General features: G+C 35.9%; 3 protein-coding genes and 1 pseudogene across 3 annotated transcripts; all 4 read right to left on the bottom strand.

Moving 5' to 3' along the window:
* Positions 1-5,847: 5,847 nt before the first annotated feature.
* Positions 5,848-7,240, bottom strand: LOC100243317 ((+)-cis,trans-nepetalactol synthase NEPS1-like; annotated as a pseudogene).
* Positions 7,241-8,792: 1,552 nt separating this feature from the next.
* On the bottom strand, positions 8,793-9,675 carry LOC100253535 ((-)-isopiperitenol/(-)-carveol dehydrogenase, mitochondrial-like). Its single transcript, XM_002266866.4, has one exon. It carries the CDS (start codon positions 9,664-9,666, stop codon positions 8,881-8,883), a length of 786 nt encoding a protein of 261 aa, XP_002266902.2. The 5' UTR covers positions 9,667-9,675; the 3' UTR covers positions 8,793-8,880.
* Positions 9,676-17,029: 7,354 nt separating this feature from the next.
* On the bottom strand, positions 17,030-17,885 carry LOC100248440 ((+)-cis,trans-nepetalactol synthase NEPS2). Its single transcript, XM_002271137.4, has one exon. The coding sequence runs from the start codon at positions 17,883-17,885 to the stop codon at positions 17,097-17,099; it is 789 nt and encodes a 262-aa protein (XP_002271173.1). The 3' UTR covers positions 17,030-17,096.
* Positions 17,030-23,612, bottom strand: LOC100253552 (LRR receptor-like serine/threonine-protein kinase FEI 2). Its single transcript, XM_002270958.4, has 13 exons — positions 23,264-23,612; positions 23,034-23,169; positions 22,870-22,941; positions 22,707-22,778; positions 22,544-22,615; positions 22,267-22,338; positions 22,080-22,151; positions 21,606-21,712; positions 21,356-21,529; positions 20,948-21,280; positions 20,185-20,442; positions 18,492-18,625; positions 17,030-18,408 (listed from the first exon to the last, which is right to left on the bottom strand). Exons 1-13 carry the CDS (start codon positions 23,397-23,399, stop codon positions 18,184-18,186), a joined length of 1,863 nt encoding a protein of 620 aa, XP_002270994.2. The 5' UTR covers positions 23,400-23,612; the 3' UTR covers positions 17,030-18,183.
* Between the last annotated feature and the right edge of the window lie 511 nt (positions 23,613-24,123).

The following is a 24,123-nucleotide window of genomic DNA, read 5'->3' as shown; positions in this document are numbered from 1 at the left end:
CCATCCTCCATCTCTTTGATCTTGGCCTCCTTCTCTGCCTCGGGATGCATCTGTCCATGTCCCCAGGCCTGTCGCTCAACTCTCCTAACCTAGGAGTCATCGGGTGCCTTCTCGAACTTCATGCGCCCCAAAGACTGCTCATCATACGTGTCATAGCTAGTGGGGGCCTCAAAATCCGTCTCTCTACTCAAGTCGACCCGGGCATCCTTGAATACTCGGGTAAGGAAGCTGTCGTAGGAGAGTACTCATGTCGTGCTCTCAATGCAGGAGATCATATGCATCATCATCAGATATCCCACGTGAATCCGTCTCCCGGTGAGGATCGAGTCCACAATAAATGCCTCAAGATAGGAGACTTCATCTCGATTTCCAAAGTGGCAATCACAAAGACAAATCAAGCCAAGGAGAAATCATGAAGAAGAATTGGATGATTTTATGTTTTCAACTAAAACCTTGTGTTAAATAATTTTCAAACTTGTGTTAAAAGGTTTTAAGTTGAAAAAGGTTGGGTGTTGAGCCAAAAAATGGCTCAACCGGTTCAACTAGTCGATCGGTTGTGCTCATCCGGTTGAGGACCTGTTGAAGGAAGCCAAAAAGTTTCTCTTTCTCCTAGTGGCCTTTTCTTCCCGGTCAAGGTTGAACCTCAATCAGTCGAGGTCCGGTTGAGGCCCAACAGTCACTTGCCAAGCATTTAATGCTAACGGCTAGTCAATCGGTCGACTCCTAGCTCGACCGGTCAAACCCCAAACGGCTAGTTTGGCTTTTCTCTTCTATAAAAAAGGCTCCAATCTTCATTGTTTCAATAGCTTAACCTTCCCAAATCTTTCTTGATTATATTTGAGCCTTGGAATAGTATTTTTGAGTGCACCATTATTTCAAAACTTGCATATCTTTAGTACACCATTCAATCCTAGTTTTTCTTGTATCATTTGAGTTTAAAGTTCTTGTGCTAGGATTTTTGAGAGATCATTCATTTATAAATCTTTGAGAGGAAGTTTCTCAAGTGTGGGGGGTATCACTTGAGGGGTTGTTCAAGAGTGGGATATCTCTTGAGAAGTGTAAAGGGTGATTGGAGTCAAAAGTCCAAGAGGGTGAATTGGAACCATAATCCAATTGTATTACTTGAAGGCTTGGTTTGGAAGCCTTGGATTAGTGGACCCTCAAGCTCGGGATTGAAGCTAAAGGAGAGTGGATGTAGGCCGAGTTGCGCCGAACCACTATAAACTCTTGTGTTTGCATTCTCTCTTCCCTACTCTTTAATTTATATGCAATTGTCTATATATTGATTATTATATACTTGCATATAATTGTCTCTTGCATTCACTTGTTTAAATTTTCAAAAATAGACCATCACCTTATTCACCCCCCCCCCCCCCCTAAGGTGATTACCATAGATTGGATTAGCCTCAAATTCCTATCAGATACCATTCCAATGTCTGGACGTGTACAATTGGCAAGATACATAAGTGCACCAATAGCACTAAGATATGGTACTTTAGGACCAAGTAACTCTTCACCTTTTTCGCAAAGATGAAACGGGTCTTTTTTCACATCAAGTGATCGGACAACCATTTGAGAACTTAAAGGATACGCTTTATCCATATAAAAACGCTTCAAAACTTTCTTAATGTATATTGATTGATGTACTAAAACTCTATTTGGAAAATGCTCGATCTGCAGGCTGAGACACAATTTTGTTTTTCCAAGATCTTTCATCTCAAATTCCTTTTTCAAGTAATTTGTTGTTCTTGTGAGCTCTTCAGGAGTTCCAACAAGATATAAGTCATCAACATACACTACAATAACTGCAAATTTGGTTTCTGATTTCTTAATGAAGATGCATGAGCATATAGAGTTATTCACATACCCTTCTTTTAGCAAATATTCGCTAAGGCGATTGTACCACATGCGTCCTAATTGCTTTAATCCATACAATGATCGTTGTAACTTGATTGAGTACATGCTACGAGGCTTTGTACTATTTGCTCCAGACAATTTAAATCATTCAGGGATTTTCATGTATATATCATTATCCATGGATTCGTATAAATATGTTGTAATAACATCCATGAGATGCATATCCAGTCCTTCTGAGACTGTAAAACTAATTAAGAAACAAAATGTGATTGCGTCCATGACGGGAGAATATGTTTCCTTGTAGTCAATACCAGGTCTCTACGAGAAACCTTGCGCTACTAATCGCGTTTTATATCTTATGATCTCATTATTCTCATTGCGCTTTCGTACAAATACCCATTTGTACCCAACAGGCTTTACATCTTTAGGTGTTTGGACTACAGGTCCAAAAACTTCTCGTTTTGTTAATGAGTTTAACTCTGCCTATATAGCTTCTTTCCATTTTGGCTAATCATTTCTATGTCAACATTCTTCCACATTTTGTGGTTCGGGATCTTCATAATTTGTTATGACTTCAAAGGCCACTTGGAAAGCAAAAATATTGTTAAGAACAATATTATTTCGATTCCATTTTTCTCCTGTGTGTACATATCTTACTGAGAGCTCACAACTTTCAGGTACCTGTCCCTCTTTAAGGGCTTCTCGTTCAATATGCCATTCATGGGTTTTTTGTTCAATATGTGTCTTTTCAAGGGCTTTCTACATTATTTGTGCCTCTTCTAGGGTTATAGATTTATTAATTTTAAACTGATCAGGCATTTTGATGGCCTCTTCTAGAGTGCTAAGTTTTTCTTGGGTTCTTTTCTTCCGGGGAGTTACATCCTTTGAGCCGACAGGTCTACCATGCTTTAGGCGTATCTTAGATTCATTTGTTAACTGTCCTACAGGGACATCAATCCGTGCTAGAGTATTTGCAGTCGGGATATGTGACTTTGTCACTTTCTTTGTATCAATGAATGCATCTGGTAATTGATTTGCAAGATTTTGCAAACGAATAATCTTTTGAACTTCTAGTTCACGTTGATTTGTACGAAGATCAAGATGGGTCATAGTAGATGTCTTCCAACTAATTTCTCGTCGTTCTTCAGGAATCGAATTTTCTCCCCCTAATGATGGGAAAACACTCTCATTAAAATGACAATCCGCAAAGCGGACTATAAAAACATCGTCTGTCAAAGGTTCAAGATATCTTATGATAAATGGATAATCAAAACCTACATAAATCCCAAGTCTTCGTTGGGGACCCATTTTAGTGCGTTGTGTAGGTGCAAGTGGTACATATACTGCACAACCAAAGATTTGTAAGTGAAAGATATTTGGTTGTTTTCCAAGCACAAGTTGTGAAGGGGAGTATTCATGGTAAGTTGTAGGTTGAATACGGACTAAAGCTGCAACATGCATAATAGCATGTTCCCAGGCGAAAGTAGGTAATTTGGTTTTCATTAGTAATGGTCGAGCTATTAATTGGAGACGTTTGATGAAGGATTCTACTAAGCCATTTTGGGCATGAGTATGAGCAACAGGATGCTCAATATTTATCCCTACTAACATGCAATAGTCAATGAATGTTTGAGAAGTAAATTCGTCAGCATTATCAAGACGTATTGTCTTAATTGGATAATTTGGAAATTGTGTTCGTAATCTGATTATTTGTGCAATGAGTCTAGTAAAGGCAACGTTACGTGTAGAAATGAGACAAACATGTGACCACCTAGTAGAAGCATCTATTAAGATCATAAAATTACGGAATGGTCCACATGGTGGATGGATAAGCCCACATATGTCCCCATGGATTCTTTGTAAAAAGACTGGTGACTCAAATATGACTTTAGTAAAAGATGGTCTGATTATCAATTTACCTTGTGAGCATGCAGCACATGAGTATTCATTGGGTGAAAGAATCTTCTAGTTCTTTAATGGATGTCCATGTGAGTGTTCAATTATTTGACGCATCATTGAAGACCCTGGGTGACCTAGCCTGTCATGCCAAATGACAAAAAAATTTGGGTCATTGAACTTCTAGTTCATGACAACATATGATTCAATAGGCTTTATAGTTATATGATACAACCCAGATGAGAAAGCTGGGAGTTTTTTTATTATAAGCTTCTGGTCATATATAATGGAAGTAATGTAAAGATATTCTACATTATCTTCATTCATAGTTTCAATATGATATCCATTTCTGCGGATATCTTTAAAACTGAGCAAACTTCTTCTGGATTTGCTAGAATATAAAGCGTCATTTATATGGAATCTAGTTCCATTTGACAACGTTATGTTTACTCTTCCAGAGTCTTCAACTAAGTTTGTAGTACCAGATATGGTATTTACATTAGCTTTTATTAATGTCAATTCGAGGAAATATTTTTTATCTCGAAGAATTGTGTGCGTGGTCGCATTATCTGCGAGACATACATCATCCTCATTCATCTTCAAACCAAATAACACATGGATTTTAGATATAACGAAAAAAAACAAGGCATAATGTAAATAACAAAGTAAATCAGATGTAAATATAAGACATAATAATATATTATTTCATATATAAAGTAACATCAATCAATGTTAATTTTCTCATCATTTATCAAATGGTCTGTTTTTTCATTGGGACTTCCAAAGAAATCAATGTCATAGTAGTTTAGGTCCAATCCATCATCATCGGTAAAGTTCATCTCTATCTCTTTTCATTTTGCTTTTATTGATGTTTGGTAAAGGTCGACCAAATGTTTGGGCGTACGACAGGTACGCGACGAATGTCCTTTCATACCACATCTATAACAATTATTATCATGGTTCTTATGAGGTTTATCTTGTAAACGCTTCCCATTTTCTTGTATTGTCTCAGTATTGTTCCACTTCTGGTGGTACAATGAGGCTTTCATTTTTTGAGAATTATTACTATAAGAACCATGGTATCGGGAATTTCTTCCACGACCACGACCACGTCCTCGTCATAGTCCACGAATTTGGGACGATATTGCATTCACTTCAGGGAATGGTTCAGATCTAGTTGGACAAGACTGGTGATTTCTCATCAAAAGCTCATTATTTTGTTCAGCAACAAGAAGACATGATATTAATTCAGAATATTGTGTAAATCTACGCTCTCGATATTGATGTTGCAGGAGCACATTCGAAGCATGAAACGTAGTAAAAGTTTTTTCTAACATGTCTTCTTCTGTGATTTTTTCTCCACACAGCTTTAATTGAGAGTTGATTTTGAAAAGTGCGAAGTTGTATCCACTAACAGTTTTAAAATCTTGCAACCTTAGAAGCATCCAATCATATCGAGCTTTTGGGAGAATCACAGTTTTATGGTGGTCATATCTTTCCTTCAAATTACTCCATAGAGTAAAAGGGTCTTTTATCGTAAGATACTCATTTTTTAAACCTTCATGGAGGTAATGGCGAAGGAAAATCAATGTTTTTGCGCGATCCTACAGGGATGCTTGATTTCCTTCTTTGATCGTAGCTCCAAGGTTCATTGCATCGAGATGTATTTCAGCATCAAGGATCCAAGATATATAATTCTTTCCCGAAATGTCAAGTGCCACAAATTCGAGTTTTGTGAGATTCGACATTGTCAAATAACTTTATATATATGACAAAATAATATTATTAGAATCAATTATAATAAATTGATAGCATTGGTATTACTTTTATTATAAACAAAATCAAATAATTTGTTTATAACTTTTAACAATATGTAACAAAATAAATCAACAATAATATAACTATGTAAAATTTTATTCTATATAAATAACTTCAAATTTAAGATACGAGAATTACCTTCAAAACAATTCATGTTAAAAACGTATTACAAAATGAGAATAAATGTAACTCAAATAAAAGTAAGGATTACTATATATTATTTTAATAATATATGTATAGAAGAGGAAAAGAAATCAATAAGAATTGTTGAGAGAATGAGAGGAAGATAATTTCTTTCTTTTTATCGGGATGCTCTTACATGGAGTGTAAGAAGTCTTTTATATGCTTCATAATATGAACTTCAATTACTCGTAAATGTAGTTCATAAATGACTATCAATGTGGTCATTCACCACTTCATTTACAACATTTTAAAATATCTTACACACTTAAAAACAAATAAGAACACCACAAGATACATAACTTTACCAACACAAAAAGGAAAATAAAAATAGTGACCGGAGAGAATTGAGTTGCCCTGTAATCTGACAAGCTCACCGGCGGTAATGACCGTCGACAACCAAGTTATGACCAGTAACAAACTCAGAATCGTCGGAAGCAAGAAACAACACGGCATCCGCCACGTGTTTCACTTTCAACGCCCCCCTCCCTTTCAAACCCATTAACTGTCCGAAATAATTCTCAGTCTCCTCCACTCCCATCTGACCCGCATCGCATGCCAATGGAGTGGCCACTCCCGCCGGCGACACGCAATTCACCCTTATTCCGTACGCGCCCAGCTGCTTACTCGCTGATCTCATCAGCCCTAACACCGCGTGCTTGGACATCGTGTAGTCAATAAACTTGTCACTCCCCGTCGTCGCAGTCACGCTCGCCGTGCACACTATGCTCCCTTTAACTCCACCCTCCACCATCGCACGCGCCGCGTGCTTCACACACGCTGCCATGCCCCTCGCGTTCACTGCAAACAGCGTGTCGTAATCTGATAGATCTAGCTCCAGTATGGTCGTGAGGGTTTTACTCATCATTCCAGCGTTGCTGAACATTATGTCAAGCTGTCCGTACATACGCACCGTTGATTCCACCATGGCTTTGATCTGCTGCTCATCGGTTACATCACAATGGATGTACCTGCAGCAGTGTAAGCCGATTGACTCGGCGACGCCTTGGCCCAGCTGGTCTTGGATGTCGGCGATGACGATGGCGCGTGCACCGTGATTGGCGAACAAACGTGCCCTCACCGATTCCGCTGGCGCCTCCGGTGATGATAATCACTTTTCCTTGTAGCTTCTTGCTACAAGCTGTAGGGTCAGTCATGGTATTTTCTGAGGCTGAGGGTAAGCGCCGGTGCGTATGGACAGTTCAAATTGCAGCGGCGGACCTCAGCGGCATGTCCAAATCGACAGTCACTGTCAACAGGATAACTTGCACCGCACGGGCACAACGCCACCTCGCCAGTGTCCTTCACTAAAGCACTTCGGCTCTGCCCCTGTATCAAAGAGGAAAGGAAGAATTAGAAGTCCTGTGGAGAGAGTGTGAAGAAATAAAGAACGTGGGGAGATAGAGAAAGAGAGAGGTAACGAAGAGAGGGAAAAAGTCGGTAAAGTATCCGCTCCTCGAGATTGAGGTAATGCTTTAATAACGAGGGAAATCATGTAAAGCTTCACAAAAAATGTATAGATTTTTAAAAAATTAATTTTCTGACCATGCAGTCCACTAACTAACAAAATTTTAAGAGTATCTTTCAATTTTTCCTATTCTATCGCTTACCCGTCAACAACCATACTTTTTTTTTTTTCTTTCTTTCTTTTAAATTGACATGATAATTAAAAAAAACTCATAATTATTATTTTTATAAAACAAGTGACATGTGGCAATATGCCACATAATTTTTCTTTTTTCAATCATACTTATCAATAAGCTTGATATGTGGTATCAAGAATTTTGGGTCAAATTAGCCTTCTTTTTTTTTTTCTTTTCTTTTAAATTAAAATTGTATTTCTTCCTTCTCTTTCACCTGCACACCCATCGCTGGCGATGTTGCTGTCGGCCACTCCGTCCCCCCTTCTTCGGACAACTTCAACCTTTTCTCCTTTCATAATAGGTGATTACCTTTTTGACTTGTAATGTAAAAGTATTAAAAAAAAAGTTGGTAACAATTGGTGGAGCTTTTTAACTTGTAATGTTAAAGTAGAAAAAAGACAAAGAAAAATGGGTCACAATTGGTGGTTGGATGAGAAGGGTTTGAGAGTAATTTTAGTATGTTAAGGATTTTTTATTATTTAAGTGCATTTTTTGGGTTGTATTTTTGTAAATGACTGATCTTTAAAAGTGAAAAGTCAAAGTTTTAAAAAAAATTAATTTTTTTTAGATAACACATTATTACATAAATCTCCCCCATAATTATTATAATTTAAGAGATCACATATTACCAAAAATAACTGATGACTCAAAAATAATTATTAATTGTTATAATAAAAGAGGAGATATTTTTAATTTTATTATGTTATTAACAGATGAAATTTAAAATTTATCTCAAGATTTATATATTTATATTTTTTGTTATATTTACAAAAAAAAAATCAAATAAAACACGAGATTGCTTAACAAAAGAAGGTATTTGTAATACATATTCAATTATTTGGTAGTCAAATTTCTTTTATTATATTAGAAAGTAGATTATTGTAGCTCCTTTTTTAATTATATTTGTAGATATTTTATTTGGTAGTATCATTTCATAAAAAATAGAAGAAAAAAAGTATCCTCCCTTTATGCAACAGCCTCTATTCATTGTATGTAATCCAACGGCTTGAGAAGATGCTTAGCCCAAGATAATTTATGCCAAGGTATAATTTAAATATGTAATTAATTTATAATTTAGATAAGTTTGGAAATTAATTTATAACTTAAAAATGTCAAATTCTTTAAATATTAATTAGTTTTTAAAATTTTAAAAAATATATTATTTTTTCTATTAATTCTTAATTAATATAATACGAGTATCTCATCAATTACATATATATTAAATATTTAATATATCAACTTTTGATTGTTTGATTATTTAAAGAATTTTCAAGTTTTTAAATAATTTTTTCTTATATTTTCGATTTTTATTTAAATTTCTACTAATAATAAAATATTTTTATATTTTCAAAGTCATATGGTCAAGTGTGGAAAATGAGGAAGATTTGGATTCCTAGATTTATCCCATTCCCATGAATTTATTTGAAATTTAAGAGAATCCATAAATGGAAGAAGGTAACACAGCAGATGATGATAGGCCTGGCGGTCAGTGTGGGTGGCCACCGTCCACGATCAAGTCATGTCCAGTGACGAAGGCTGACTCCTCTGAAGCAAGGAACGACACAACATCCGCCACGTTTTTCTCTTTCATTGGCCCTTTTCCTTGCAAGCACTTGTACTTATCCAGTAGAGTTTCCAACTCCTCTGCGCCCATCTGGAGCGTTTTGCACAACAGCGGCGTCGCCACGCCCCCCGGCGACACGCTGTTCACCCTTATTCCGTACGCGCCCAGCTGCCTGCTCGCCGACTTCACCAGCCCTAATATTGCGCTCTTCGCCATTGCATAGTCCGTGAATTTCACGGGCCCCCCCGAAGCGAGTATGCTCCCAGTGCACACTATGCTCCCTTTCACCCCACCCTTCACCATCGCACACGCCGCGTGCTTCACGCACGCCGCCATGCCCCGTGCGTTCACTGCTGACGACGCGTCGTAAGCTGACAGGTCCAGGTCGAGTATGGGCTGGTCCCCTCCACTTATCCCGGCATTGCTGAACATGATATCCAGTTGCCCATACATCTGGACCGTTGATTCCACCAGGTCCTTGATCTGCTGCTCGTCAGTGACGTTACAGTGGATGTACCTGCAGCGATGTAACCCAATCGATTCGGCCACTCGCTGGCCCTGCTCGTCTTGAATGTCAGCAATCACGACAGCGCGTGCGCCATGCTCCGCAAAGCGACGCGCCGTCGCCTCGCCGATACCGCTTGCACCGCCGGTTATGATCGCCACTTTACCCTCCAGCTTCATTTTGAATGGCGTCTGATCTGTCATTTTCTTTTCATCAAGCACTTGGAATTGATATGGATTGACAAAATTTATAAGATTTAAGATTTGGGACTTGTTTGGTAATTACCTTCTAAAATAGTTAAAAATAAAATAAAATAAAATAGAACCACATTTGCTAACTAGGAAATAAAAAACTAGTTTAAAAAATATATTTTTTACTCTCTTTTTTTACTTATATTTTAAAAAAATTATATTTAAAAATAATTATATAAATATAAAAAAATCACTAAAAACAAAATAATATATCTACAAGTTATTTTTAAAATATATTTAAAAGAGTTAAAAATATTTTAGCTTTCAACATGATAAGAGAATAATTTTAAAAAAACCGTTCTAAAAAATTATTTTTCAAAATACTTTGAAGACCAAGTTTTAATCTTGACATCTTGTCTCTTCATGTTTTCTACTTTTATCGGTCTCAACTTACTAACTATCAAATCAAAATAAGTAAATTCATTCATGGTAATAAACTTTAGCCATCTTTCTAACAAATTAATTATTAAATTTTAGATAATCTTTAATATGTGATTCTCCTAAAAGTACTTCTACTAAAAATATTTGGAGTAGAATCATTATCTAAAGCATTTTTAATATTCTTTGCTATTTTTAATGTTTTGAATGTTTCTTTTGGAAACAAAAGGAACAAATGTTTTTCCATATTTAGACCTATTATATTCCATTTTTGTACAATATGGATTTAGCTAAGCTTATAAGATAACATACAAGATATAGTTTAATATTTGGATACATGTATATATCATGGCTGATTTCTCTTAATAATATTTTCCTTTTATAAAAAAGCTCCATTTTACCTATTTATTATAGATATAATATAAATTATGTGTGTTAAATTTCATTTTCCTATTCTAAAGTTGTGGTTACATACACTTAATCCCTATTATTTTAAAATTTCATAAAATAACCTTCATATGTTTTTCACTTATTATAATCATTCACCTATCATCTTACTCAAAATAAAGGACGTATTTGATGAAATTTCAAATTAATCAAATATGTTGTATTAACTTTATAAACTATTAGTTATCATTAAAATAATTAATGAAATTAAGGTTTAACAAAAAAAATGATCAATTTATAATGGTAAAAGTGATGAAACAATAATATTACTTATTTTTATTTTCTAATTATTACCTTTTTTAAACCATTCAATTAAATTGGACAACAAAAATAGATAATAAAAATGATGATGCATGTAACCGTACCAAAATTTTATTTGGAACAAGACTATGTTTGATTGGTAGCATACAATAATATATGTCTCCTGAGTTATCAGATTTTATTAAATAGGAAATACATTGTGGGAAGCTTCCCTCCATGTGTCCTTCATAGGCTCAAGACCTTTTGGTCGTCCAAGGTAAGCAGATAATCCGTCTTGGAGCAATTTGTTTAGACCAAGACAAGCTCTGTCTGGCGCAAGAGGAAAGAAATATCTCCTTCTTTCCCAATGTTAGATGGAATAGACAGACCAAACCGACAAGAGACTTTCAAATGGACAAACCAAGCTAGTTGGGAATTCCAGGCATTGGACGGATGATTAATCACCACCAATGCCTTAGCGATAATCAAAAAGACATTTACACCTAAAAATCAATGTCACCCAATCGTTACACGCAATCGACGACATTAGCAAATGTAAATGCACAGTCAACAACATGGTTTGGAATTCTTGCAAGACAGACAACAAATGACACAAATCAACAACTCTTATTTGGTATGATTGTCTAATCCGCACTGAGAAAATGACGTTGTTTATCTTATTAAAGCATAGTATCCACCATGACAACATTCATCATTATAGGAAAGGCATAAATGCACAATCAATGTTGCGACGATGGTGTCATAAGATCTATAAAAACCTTTCTAGAAACATGAAAAAGGTACACGTGCACATAGTCATTCAAAGAGTTGGATTCACTCTTGCTAGATTCTGACTTAAGTTTCGGAGGGGTGTGCCCGGACCACATATCCAAACATCATTTTGTGCAGGGAAGCAATCTATTTGACTCTGGTGAAGCTAGACGGGTCTGCATCTAGTTGGCACAACACCAACATTGACGACATCTGTGGGAACTGACTAAAGATGTAAACACCCTCTAGAAACCAATCATCAACTATGGGTGATGAAGACTATTTTGTCTAGCGCGAAATGATGGAAAGACGCCAACGAGAAAATGAGCGGCGGATGCAAACTCTATTTCGCGAAACAAAACAATTAATATAAGAGAACAAAGAGTTGCAGACTCAAATGTCAATAATGGGCCCCTTTCAAAGTCGGCACACTCAAAGCCAGTAAACAACCTCATGACGAACCGTTGAGGCATCTTTCCCCGAGGGTACAAAGTTCTCATCCGACAACTACTCAAGTCAATCCGATGAGGAGCCTTCGTCAGCTCATCAAACACAATCGAACGAATGCACCAGCTCTACCCGAGCATCAAGGAAAATGAGGTGCAATAAAGGATCACATTTATCTAACGCGATGCGAGCCTGATTAGAACCCTAAGCACCAAGCATGGAGGGGCAACCATGCATGTTAGAGACCTTAAAAGCACGTCTAGGTCAACCAACCGCAATAACCACATCCAGATGACCCTCTCAACCACCAAGGCAGCAACAGGCGGGAGTGCCAGCGACGCGAGCCCCGCCCGACTCTATCAGTCGACAGCTGGATGACATGTTCTTCACACCAATCGACCTCCATATCATTAGCTATGAGCCGCCCAAAGGGTTTGTAGTGCCCAAGTTCACAATGTATGATGGAACGAGCAACCCGTTTGACCATATCATGCACTTCAGACAGCTCATGACTCTCGACATAAGGAATGATGCGTTGATGTGCAAGGTTTTTCGACCCAGCCTACATGGCCAAGCTCTCTCTTGGTTCCATCGCCTCTTACATAATTTCGTGAACACATTTTGAGACGTCTCGGAAGCCTTTGTAGGTCATTGCCTATGTTCTACTAGCCAAAAGCATAATATAAGCACACTGCATAACATCAAGTTGTAGGAAAATGAGACATTAAGGGATTTCATGAAGCACTTCGGGCAAGTAGTGCTTTAAGTTGAATCTTGTAGTATGGACATCATCTTACAGATCTTCAAGCAAAACATTAGCCCAACCCAGATATTCCATTTTTTGAGTCCCTCTAGAAGAAGCCGCTCATAACAATGGATGACCTATTCAACTAGGTGGACAAGTATTCCATGCTCGAAAATAACGTTCGAGCAGCCTCTCAACATGTCTTGGTCATCAATCAGTTGGCCAAGAATGATAAAGTATGGAGTTCTAAGCCTTCTAACTAAACGAGGCAAGGTAGTAGAAGGCAAGACAACCGACAACAATAGTAGGAGAAACTCACTCCCCTAAGTATCTCCTACAAGAAACTCCTCCCATAAATCCATGACTTGTCAGACTTCAAATGGTTGGAGCCAATCAAAATAGATCTGGATAGATAGGACCGGAAAAAAATGTGTTCTTACCATAAGGATCATGGTCACACCACTAAATAATGCAAGAGTCTGCATTACTTGGTGAAAAAACTCATCAAAGTCGGGCACCTTAAGCAGTACATCCGCACAACAAGTAGCACCAGAGGTAGCCGCTTAAGCTCCTGCATCTTCGACAGTCCTCAAGATTGTCATTACCCATATACATAGAGGTCTAATAGATGACAAACACAACTCTAGGGGCAAAGGCGAAGGTTGCTCCACGCGGCTTCTATAAGATAACATATGAGTTATGTCCAAGGCACCTTCGCAGAAGGAAGTGTGTGTCCAGTCGACGACACAATCACTTTTCCTTTCATAGATGTCAATCAGGTTTTGCAACCGCATGAAGACACCTTGATCCTTAAATATTAAATATATATATATATATATATATATATATATATATATATATATATATATATATATATATATATATATATATATATATATATATATATATATATATATATATATATATATTATTTTTTAATTTTCAAAATAATAAAATTGCATTCCAATATTTTCTATATAAAAGAAATGAAATTTCTTACTTTTAACAATATTTATGCTTAAAATATTTGAACTTTATAAATATTTTTTTATATTATTGTATTCAATATATAAAAATAATTATATATATATATATATATATATATTAATATTATTTTACAAATATTTTTTAGTTCTTATTTTTAATCACAAATTTAATATTATGATAAAAATATTTATTATATAAAATAAGTAATATAAAAAAATAAATATATTTATGATATATGGGATATATATATCTTATATCTTAATATAGGATTAACATATCCTATGTAGAAAGATAAAAAAGATATGGATATTATATTTCACGCTTATCTTATTTTATATTTAGTTAAATATAAGATAGAATAAGTGATTGAATAAATTACATCAAAAAACATGGAATTATCCATTCTCTTATGTTATATTCAACAATCTTTGGCTAGAAATAAGACAAGTAAAAAAATAACTTTTTTTATCATATCACCAACTAAACATGGATAAGATAACATAAGGATCTCATATCCTATCGCTATATCCAACTATCAAGTGTAACTTTAGGGATTTATTTTTATTATTTTTATAGATTGAAAAAACATGTCTTATTTATTAATATTAAAAATATAATTTTAGTTTTTATAAATATTAAATATATTTAGAAATTTTAATTATTTATTTGTTTTTAAAAATAAAAAATAAAATCATATTTGATAATTATATAATAAAAAGTAGATTTTTTTTAAAAAAAAATATTTTGTCATGAGTTTTAAGTACATCCAAGTGTTAACAAGTCGTTTTAATGTTGTGGGTCCATAAAAAAATAAAAAAACAAAAAAACGAAGGAGAAAGATTTGAGTGAGTCTTAAATTTCTCATTTTAAAATTTATTTTAATATATTTTTTCACATAGGGACACGATTACTCTTATAGGCCTGTTTGTATCCTTTGTTGACTTTTGTGTCCATGGATAAGAACAGTTACGTTATTTTAGGGGGCAAGTGAGTTGGTTGGGTCAACGTTTTAGATCATTGTCTCTGTGGTTGGATTTTAGGTAACTCCAATAAGTAATTTCTAGAAAAATTTAATTTATAGGACTGATGTTAACTATTAGGTTTAATATCAATATAAAGTAAAGAACACGGCAGATTAGGTATGCAAGAACATCAATATTAGTCAAAGATGAAATAGCAAGTGGTTCGGGCAAGTGGTAGGAGAATGAGCTGTCGAGGGATTTCATGAAGCAGTTAGGGCAAGTGGTGCTTCAAGTTGAATCTTACTGTATGGACGTCATCTTACAGATCTTCAAGCGAAGTATTAGCCTGGCCTGGGCACTTTATTTTTCGAGTCCCTCACGAAGAAGCCGCCCATAACAATGGATGACCTATTTAAGCAGGCGGACAAGTATTCTATGCTCAAAGATAACGTTCGAGCAACCTCTCAACAAGTCTTAGTCATCAGTCAACTGCCCAAGAATGATAAAGTAAGGAGTTTTAAGCCTTCCAACCAAATAAGGCAAGATAGCAGAAGGCAAGACAACCGACAACAATAGCAGGAGAGACTCATTCCCTTAAGTATCTCCTAAGAGAAACTCCTCCCGCAAATTTGTGACCTGTCGGACTTCAGATGGTCGGAGCCAATAAAGACAAATCTGGATAGACGAGACCGAAATGAAAGGTGTTCTTACCATAGGGATCATAGTCACACTACTAAATAATGCAAGAGTCTACATTACTTGGTGAAAAAACTCATCACGGGCACCTTAAGCAGTACATCCGCACAACAAGCAGCACTAGAGGCAGCCGCTCAAGCCCCTGCATCTTTAACAACCCCCAAGGCTATTATTAACTATATACACAGAGGTCCAATAGATGACAAGTACAACTTTAGGTGGCAAAGGCGAAGGTTGCTTAATGCGGCTTCTATAAGAGAACAAATTAGTTCTGTCCAAGGCACCTTCGCAGAAGGAAGTGTGCATCCAGTCAACGACACAATCACTTTCCCTCCCATAGATGTTGATCAGGTTTTGCAAACGCATGAAGACACCTTGATCCTTAAATATATATATTATTTAAGGATATATATATTTTAAAAATAATAATATTGCATTCCAATTTTTCTATATAAAAGAAATGAAATTTCTTACTTTTAACAATATTTATGCTTAAAATATTTGAACTTTATAAAAAAAAATTTATATTATTGTATTCAATATATAAAAATAATTATATATATTAATATTATTTTACAAATATTTTTTTAGTTCTTATTTTTAATCACAAATTTAATATTATGATAAAAATATTTATTTTATAAAATAAGTAATATAAAAAAATAAATATATTTATGATATATGAGATATACATATCTTATATCTTAATATAGGATTATCATATCCTATGTAGAAAGATAAAAAAGAGATGTACATTATATTTCACACTTATCTTATTCTATGTTTAGTTGAACATAAGATAGAATAAGTAATTAAATAAATTATCTTATTTCATCACCATTCAAAAACATGGAATTATCCATTCTTTTATGCTATATTCAACAATTTTTTGCTAGAAATAAAACAAATAAGAAAATAACTTATTTTATCTCATCATCAACCAAACATAGATAAGATAACATATGTATCTCATATCCTATCTCATGCTATATCCAACTATCAAATATAACATTAGGGATTTATTCTAATTATTTTTGTAGATAGAAAAAACATGTCTTTATTTATTAATACTAAAAATATGATTTTAGTTTTTATAAATATTAAATATATTTAGAAATTTTAATTATGTTTTTTTTGTTTTTAAAAATAAAAAATAAAATCATATTTGATAATTATATAATAAAAAGTAGATTTTTTTTTTAATATTTTTTTAATATTTTGTCATGAGTTTTAAGTACATCCAAGTGTTAACATGTCGTTTTAATGTTGTGGGTCCATCAAAAAAAAAAAAAAAGAGAAAGATTTGAGTGAGTCTTAAATTTCTCATTTTAAAATTTATTTTAATATATTTTTTCACATAGGGACACGATTACTCTTATAGGCCTGTTTGTATTCTTTGTGACTTTTGTGTCCATGGATAAGAACAGTTACGTTATCTTTAGGGGCAAGTCAGTTAGTTGGGTCAACGTTTTAGATCACTGTCTCAGTGGTTGGATTTTTGGTAACTCCAATAAGTAATTTCTAGAAAAATTTAATTTATAAGGACTGATGTTAACGATTAGGTTTAATATCATTAAAAAGTAAAGAACACGGCAGATTAGGTATGCAAGAACATCAATCTTAGTCAAAGATGGAATAGCAATTATAAAATTTCAATTATTTTATTTATTTATTAATTTTTAGATTAAAAGGAGACTTATGATCGGCGATCAATATGGGTAGCCGCCGTCGACGATCAAGTTATGGCCTGTGACGAACTTTGAATTGTCAGAAGCAAGAAACAACACGGCATCAGCCACGTCTTTTTCTTTCATTGGCCCAGCACCCTTCAAGGACATATACTGTTCGAAATTATTCTCCACCTCCGTCGCGCTCATCTGAAACTTGTCGCACAGCAGCGGCGTCGCCACCGCCCCCGGCGAAACGCTATTCACCCGTATTCCATACGCGCCCAGCTGTCTACTCGCCGACTTCACTAGCCCCAGCACTGCCATCTTCGACATCACGTAGTCTATGAACTTGTCGCTCCCAGTGCTGGCGGAGACGCTCGCTGTACATATTATGCTTCCCTTCACCTTACCCTCCACCATCGCACGCGCTGCGTGCTTCACACTCGCTGCCACGCCACGTACGTTGATCGCGAACAACGTATCGTAGGCCGATAAGTCGAAATCGAGTACATCCTGCATACCTACACTCATGATTCCAGCGTTGCAGAACATGACGTCGAGTTGTCCGTAAGCCTGGACGGTTGATTCAACGAGGGCCTTGACCTGCTGCTCGTCTGTCACGTCACAAAGGATGTACCGGCAACGATGCAAACCAATCGATTCTGCGACCAGTTGACCCTTTTCAGCTTGGATGTCAGCGATCACAATAGCGCGCACACCATGGTTGGCGAAGTGACGCGCCGTTGCCTCGCCAATGCCGCTGGCGCCGCCGGTGATTATGGCCACTTTACCCTCCAGGTTGTTTTGGGACGGTGGGCGGTCTGCCATTGCAAATTTCAGACTCAGCCAGTGAGAGCTGCTGTGGGGGGGATCATGACTAACTAGTATAAATAATGTGTAAAATTAATAATGTAGGTCCCATTCCTTTGTAAATGTTCTCTAGGCGAGAAGACAAAGACATTTTCACAGGATGCCCTTGGAAAATCCAAGGCATCTAAAGAAATTCCATCATTAGCAAGCAAATATTATACAAGGGGCCCCATAGATAGGGGTATGAAGTAAATAAAAATATGGTGAAGCAACAACACATCTGCCACAATGCATACATATGGTTTGTCTATCATTTTTAACAGTAGTCTGAATGGGACTCATAGAAATCACTGGGGCATGGTGACATAACTTCTTGCTCTAGCAGCTGCAACACCTGGCTCATTGATGGCCGATCGTCTGGGTTTGCATCGGTGCACCTTCCCGCTATATCAAGAATTGCTTCTACAGTTTCAACTTCAGCGTCTCTGCACCTTTTATCTACTACATCCTCCAACCGATTCTCTTTCAATAGGGTGTTCATCTGCAAATTTTGAACCCATGGTTACAAATTTTGTACATTTTCCAGAAGATCATACATCTTCAAGGGAAATTTTTGAAGCTTACCCAGCCAACAACATTTAAACCTCTCTTGACGAAAGTTGGATCAGTAGGCCTCTTTCCAGTGACAAGCTCTAACAAAAGAACTCCAAAGCTATAGACATCTGATTTCTCTGTTGCTCTTCCACTTTGCAGATACTCTGCTTCCATGGAATTGCATAACAATCAATCAAGCTTATAGGATACAAGCATTCCTTGGGGGAATATACACTTTCTATTTATCCATATAAGCATGGAAGAAATTAAATGTAGGGGAAATATAGACAATAGGAATACATTGCATGGAGAATAATCATCACCACAACCACTTTCCTGTATCTCACACACAACTGAAGAATGAAAAGCTCAATGGGGTAAATATAATATTCGTCAATGTGAAATTAACTTGTCAAAATATGATCTTTTAATGCATACATGGAATCATACTCCTGAAAATAAACTTCCTGAACTTTTAACTATAATTTTATTTATAAGTTCTGACTAGTTTCTAACCATTATTTCTTCTAATTGTTACAATGAACAAATTATGATAAAACTTTAACCGCCGTCATTAAGACTCCAGTGATATTCAAATAATTGACATGATGACACCTTATTCATGGAGTTTACATTCAAATAATTGACATGATGACACCTTATTCATGGAGTTTACGGAACAAATTATGATAAAACATAATCCATACATGTAAGCAAAAGACTTCAATCAATCATAAGACTCAAATGATATTCAAATAATTGACATGACACCTTATCCATTGAGATCATGATTACAATTAAACTTCAATATTGCCCCCTTCCTTTCTTTTTTGTCACCTCTTTCTAGCATTAAAGTACATTTTGAACGATGAACAGACGATCAAAATATTAATCTTTTCAGGAAATGACTCACAAATTTGATTTCTTCAAAGAAATTAGTAAAAATGTTAAACGTGTTTTGAGTTGCAGTATCACATTCTATGATATTATATGGCATAAGGTTGGATATGCTTAAGATGATAATGGCATCAATCTATCAGTGGTATCATTGATACATATTGTTTTACATTAAAAATAAACTTGTGTATCCAAGATTTTGACAACTATTTTGAATGTTGCATCATCTCAAGAAGCATATGCATGCAATTGTAGTGATCATCAGTCACAGCAGTACTTCAGGAGTAGTATGTGTGCCAACAAGAATACACGTAACTCATCTCTTCAAATGACAAGTTTTACAAGAACTTGTGAGCAAAACTTGACAACTTGCCTAACAGTCCATTATTAAGTTCAGGGCATGCATTTCAACAAAATATAGTTTCTCATACTTTTGGACAGATGGTCTTAATCTTAACCATGGATCACCTTTATCCATGGACCACCAAATTGTCTTTCTCCAGTATTAGTATATTGCTTGATCAATAAGCTATACAAAAATGATTACAATCTACCTTCATTTTTGTCACAAAGAAATTCTAAAGAGCAAAATTACATAGGTTTCTATGATCATATAACAACAGCTGTAAGGAAACCTGAAGAAGTATTTCCTTTTATGTATCATGATTTGACCACATAGTCACCATGGTTCTTATCCAGCAGATTTTTTTTTGTTTGAGAAAAACAAAAAACGCAAAATTGCATGCTTGTTAGATCCATAATTGTATTACACAACAAAAATGCCAACCCAATATGATAAGACATGAAAAATAATACAAAAACACACCTGGTGCCAAATAGCCAAAAGTGCCAGCAACGACAGTCGTGATATGCGCATCCTCATCTACCAAAAGTTTGGCAAGACCAAAGTCAGAAACGTGAGGCTCTAAATTTTCATCAAGGAGTATGTTGCTGGATTTTATGTCACGATGAACTATCCTTGGGCTGCAATCATGATGCAAATATGCCAACCCCCGGGCAGAACCCAGGGCTATGTTTAAACGAGCACTCCAATTAAGGGACCGCTCATCTTGTCCACCATGTTCTGAGGAAAACATGCAAGAATAAAGTTAGGAATCATTTCAAGAACTTGTTCATCAACATACCCTTTGAATGATTGAAAAATAAGAAAGCTTTTCACCATAAAATAAGGCTAATTCTGCAAGGTTCAATTCTAAAAATTTTAGTTTTTTCAAAAAGGAATAGAGGATAACCTCCAAAACAACATTGGAAGCATCAATTAGAGGATGCAGAATGAACAATTCAACAAAATGCTTTCATATATCTCTCTTCGTGCCAAAATTTTCTTAAATCATGGATAATATTGATTTTGAACATTTTTTTCCATACAAGTGCTGATTATGAAAACTATCAATCGGCCTTATTCTCATCTGAGGGCAAGAAAAAACCAAATATTGATCTTGAAAACTATCAAATTGTTTTCTTATATGCTGCTAAAAGGCAATGCTTTTTTTTTTTCACATGCATCTGGTCATTCATGATTTAGTATACTGGTAAAGACCGTTTGTCAATTAACTGATGAAACATACCATGCAAAAAATCATCTAAGCTGCCCAAAGCCAAATAATCATATATAAGCAGCTTTGAAGTGGGAAGCCTGCAGTAACCTCGCAGGTTAACTAGATTTATGTGCTTTATGCTACCCAAGATCTCCAACTCCCTCTCAAATACTTTATCAGATCCTTCACGACTCCGATCAATTCTTTTCACAGCAAATGTACCACAGTCATTCATGACCATTCGATATACAGTACCAAATCCCCCTGAACCCACAACATCCTCTTCATCAAGAGCTTCCAGCTTCTCTATGATCTCACACGAGGGATATGGAAGATCACCATGGAAAGTAATAAGCTTGGTGCCTACAAAAGATTCAAGAGGTTAGCATCAATAAAAAGACAAAATGAGAACACAGACTCTTACAGTATCTAACTTACTTGGTTCTTGATGAACTTGCTTTTTAACTTCGGTATATTTCCTGGAAGCTCTTTCTTTCTTTGATAAGAAACAAATCCAGAGGAATGCAAGAAGCATGACAAGCACAAGAGCCATAGTAGACATTGCACCAATCAACACACCTTTGGTGAAATGAGCTGATCGTTTAACAGGGACTGCAAAAACCCCTCAAAGGGATATTAGCATCTGGACCATTTTTCATCCAATTATAATTCAAAAGATCCAACTTACCTGCAGCTTCATCACTTTCAGCATGGGGCAGCACTGCAGGGAATCCCAGTGAGGTCCGACATGGCTTGTGCACTTGTTGACCACACAAATCCAAATTTCCAATAAAACTGTGCAAAAAGGAAGACAATTAAAACAACTAAATACAAAATGGAGTCTGACACAGTGCACTCGCTATTCCATCATTCCATAGATCGAAACTTCCAATGGACAAGACAATTTTAAGAAGATACATCTAAATGTCAAACACACATCAGCATTCAAAGTATCCACCAGTTTAATTACTCAGTTAATTTCCATGACCCAATATAACATTACATTGTTCTTGTCGTAAACACAACTTGCATGTGATTCAGATATGAAATTTAAAGGTAGACAGTTGAACTTTATAATTCATCCACATCTTGACACCAAGTACTTGATCAACTATAATTCATCAACTATAGAGGTATAATTGGTTGGAATGATGCTACTTACGACTTGTTGTCAAAAGTGCTTAGGACTCCAACATCTGGGATTTCACCAGAAAGGAAGTTTGTAGACAAGTTCCTGAGATGAATGGCAGCAAATACGGTATTAGGCAACCATCTGATTCCTTGGAACTGGTCTAGGATCAAATTTTTAAAAATTCATCACAATATTGCTCAATTCTATTTGAACTTACAAATAGCGCAGCCGTTTGAGGCGACCCAGTGAGGATGGTATGGCACCCTTTAATGAATTGCTTGAGAAATCCCTATATTTCATTTCAAGTATTAGAAAAGAAGCAAAACCCAAAAAAAATCGGATCGCCTTACAGGAAACTAAACCAAAAAAAAAAAACGAAAAGCTCTAGTTAATCCCAACATCCAGCAATCCAGGTGAAGCAATAATACTAGTAATGATAATTGTGTTCTAATCACACAAAGAACTACAATTGAATTAACACCAAAAAACCTTACAGTATAGTGAGATATGAAAGATTTCCAAGGTCTGACGGTATGCCTCCTTGAAGATAATTGGCCCTCAAGTACCTATAAGTGCCAAACTAGATCATGTCATCTCATTTACACTCGGAGCACACTACTCAAATGAGAAGAAAAAGTGACCCTCGTTTTCACTTACAGGGCTCTGAGCTCAGCACAATTGGCAATCTCGTTAGGAATAGACCCATGCAAGCTGTTTTGGTGAAGTGCCCTGCTTTGAACAAAAAAATAGTTGTAAATATCTAAGTTCATCATTTCCTTGTTGCATTTGAGCAGGGAATAAGGATGGGTTTATCACTCACAGTCTTTGTAATTTATTGAGTTTGCCTATGCTTGGAGATATAATCCCCCCGAGTTGCATGTAAGGTAGGTTTCTGAAGAACCCAAAAAGATAAAACACAGGAAAGGTTTAGAACAAGAATATAAAAACCAAGTGAACTGGCAATGAAGTAAGGGAGTGGCCTACATAGAACGAACTCGATGATCATGGTGATAGCAAGAGACACCAGTCCATTTACATGGAAACTCATCAGAATCCCTCCAGTTACCGAGAAAATTTCTACTGTCATTCAAACGGCTCTTGATTTCCAACAATGTAACACCTGACGAGAAAAAAAGGGCAAAAAGAAGACTAAGCCAAAACCGTAACTTTCAAGAAAAACACAAATTGAGAGATGAAGCGAAATGGGGCTTTACCATCTTCAGAGAGAGCAAGACAGCAAGGGCCCAAAAGGGTTCCTCCCAATATTGCAGAGAAAAACCAAATCCACAACCCCATTTTCATCCTTTGATGAAGAGGGGGTTCCTGGCTGGAGTTCCCTTTAGAGCACATTCAGTCACTGTACAGCCAGTTCAGGTTCTTACGGTGGAGATAAAGAGAGAGAAGGTGGGAAATGTGATCATAGAGGTCGATTACAAATTGAAAACTAGAAATTTAATTATGAATTTGAATCATTTCAAGGCTAGAGAGAGAGGGAAAGTGTCTTTTTGTGTGTATATTTTCTTGGGCAGTGTGGGTGAGTGTCCATAAAAGGCAGTAACTTTAAGTAGGATTTAAGCATGAATGGAGGGTTGTGCAGAAAACATAGCCGTTCGGTAGCGGAATTTGAAATTGAGAGAAATATCACTACTCTCTCGTGTATGTGTTAATATGATACTCGCCACGGATGAGCAGTAGTGGTGAATGAGCATACGTGTCAATCTTATATAGAGAGTTTATTTGTTGTTTTATATCCGCGGGTTTGTTTGGGTTGTTGTTTGAACTTGAAAGGACGAGGGCGCACTGCACCCCTCTGACACGGAAATGCATTTTCGAGGTGTGGGATAGGCTAATGTAATCTGAGGTGTATGAGTTCATCATCTCAATCGTTGAAGGTGGCCCACTTTTGATGTTAGCAGGCCCGAAAATTTAGTGGGTTCTTCTGGCCTTTTGCAGTGTTTGGGCCGTCCTGGGTTTGAAATTTAGGGCTATATCGTTGGTGATTTTTTTTTTTTAATTAAAAAACTGAAAATTGAGTAGAAACAACTTTATATTTTAAAATTTATATTGAAATTAA

The sequence above is a fragment of the Vitis vinifera genome, chromosome 17, assembly GCF_030704535.1.
Source record: "Vitis vinifera cultivar Pinot Noir 40024 chromosome 17, ASM3070453v1".
Lineage (NCBI taxonomy): Eukaryota > Viridiplantae > Streptophyta > Magnoliopsida > Vitales > Vitaceae > Vitis > Vitis vinifera.
The sequence above is the reverse complement of the archived record's forward strand: the minus strand, read 5'-3'. Positions and strand labels throughout refer to the sequence as shown.

What these genes read in the sequence shown, in the direction of transcription:
- LOC100253552 (XM_002270958.4), bottom strand. Translation starts at nt 23,399, where the DNA reads ATGTGCTCTAAAGGGAACTCCAGCCAGGAACCCCCTCTTCATCAAAGG. An exon ending in GATCATCGAGTTCGTTCTAT is followed by an intron (nt 22,942 to 23,033) that starts GTAGGCCACTCC and finishes TGGGTTCTTCAG; the next exon opens with AAACCTACCTTACATGCAAC. An exon ending in CTCAAACGGCTGCGCTATTT is followed by an intron (nt 22,152 to 22,266) that starts GTAAGTTCAAAT and finishes CATTCATCTCAG; the next exon opens with GAACTTGTCTACAAACTTCC.
- LOC100253535 (XM_002266866.4), bottom strand. Translation starts at nt 9,666, where the DNA reads ATGACAGATCAGACGCCATTCAAAATGAAGCTGGAGGGTAAAGTGGCG.
- LOC100248440 (XM_002271137.4), bottom strand. Translation starts at nt 17,885, where the DNA reads ATGGCAGACCGCCCACCGTCCCAAAACAACCTGGAGGGTAAAGTGGCC.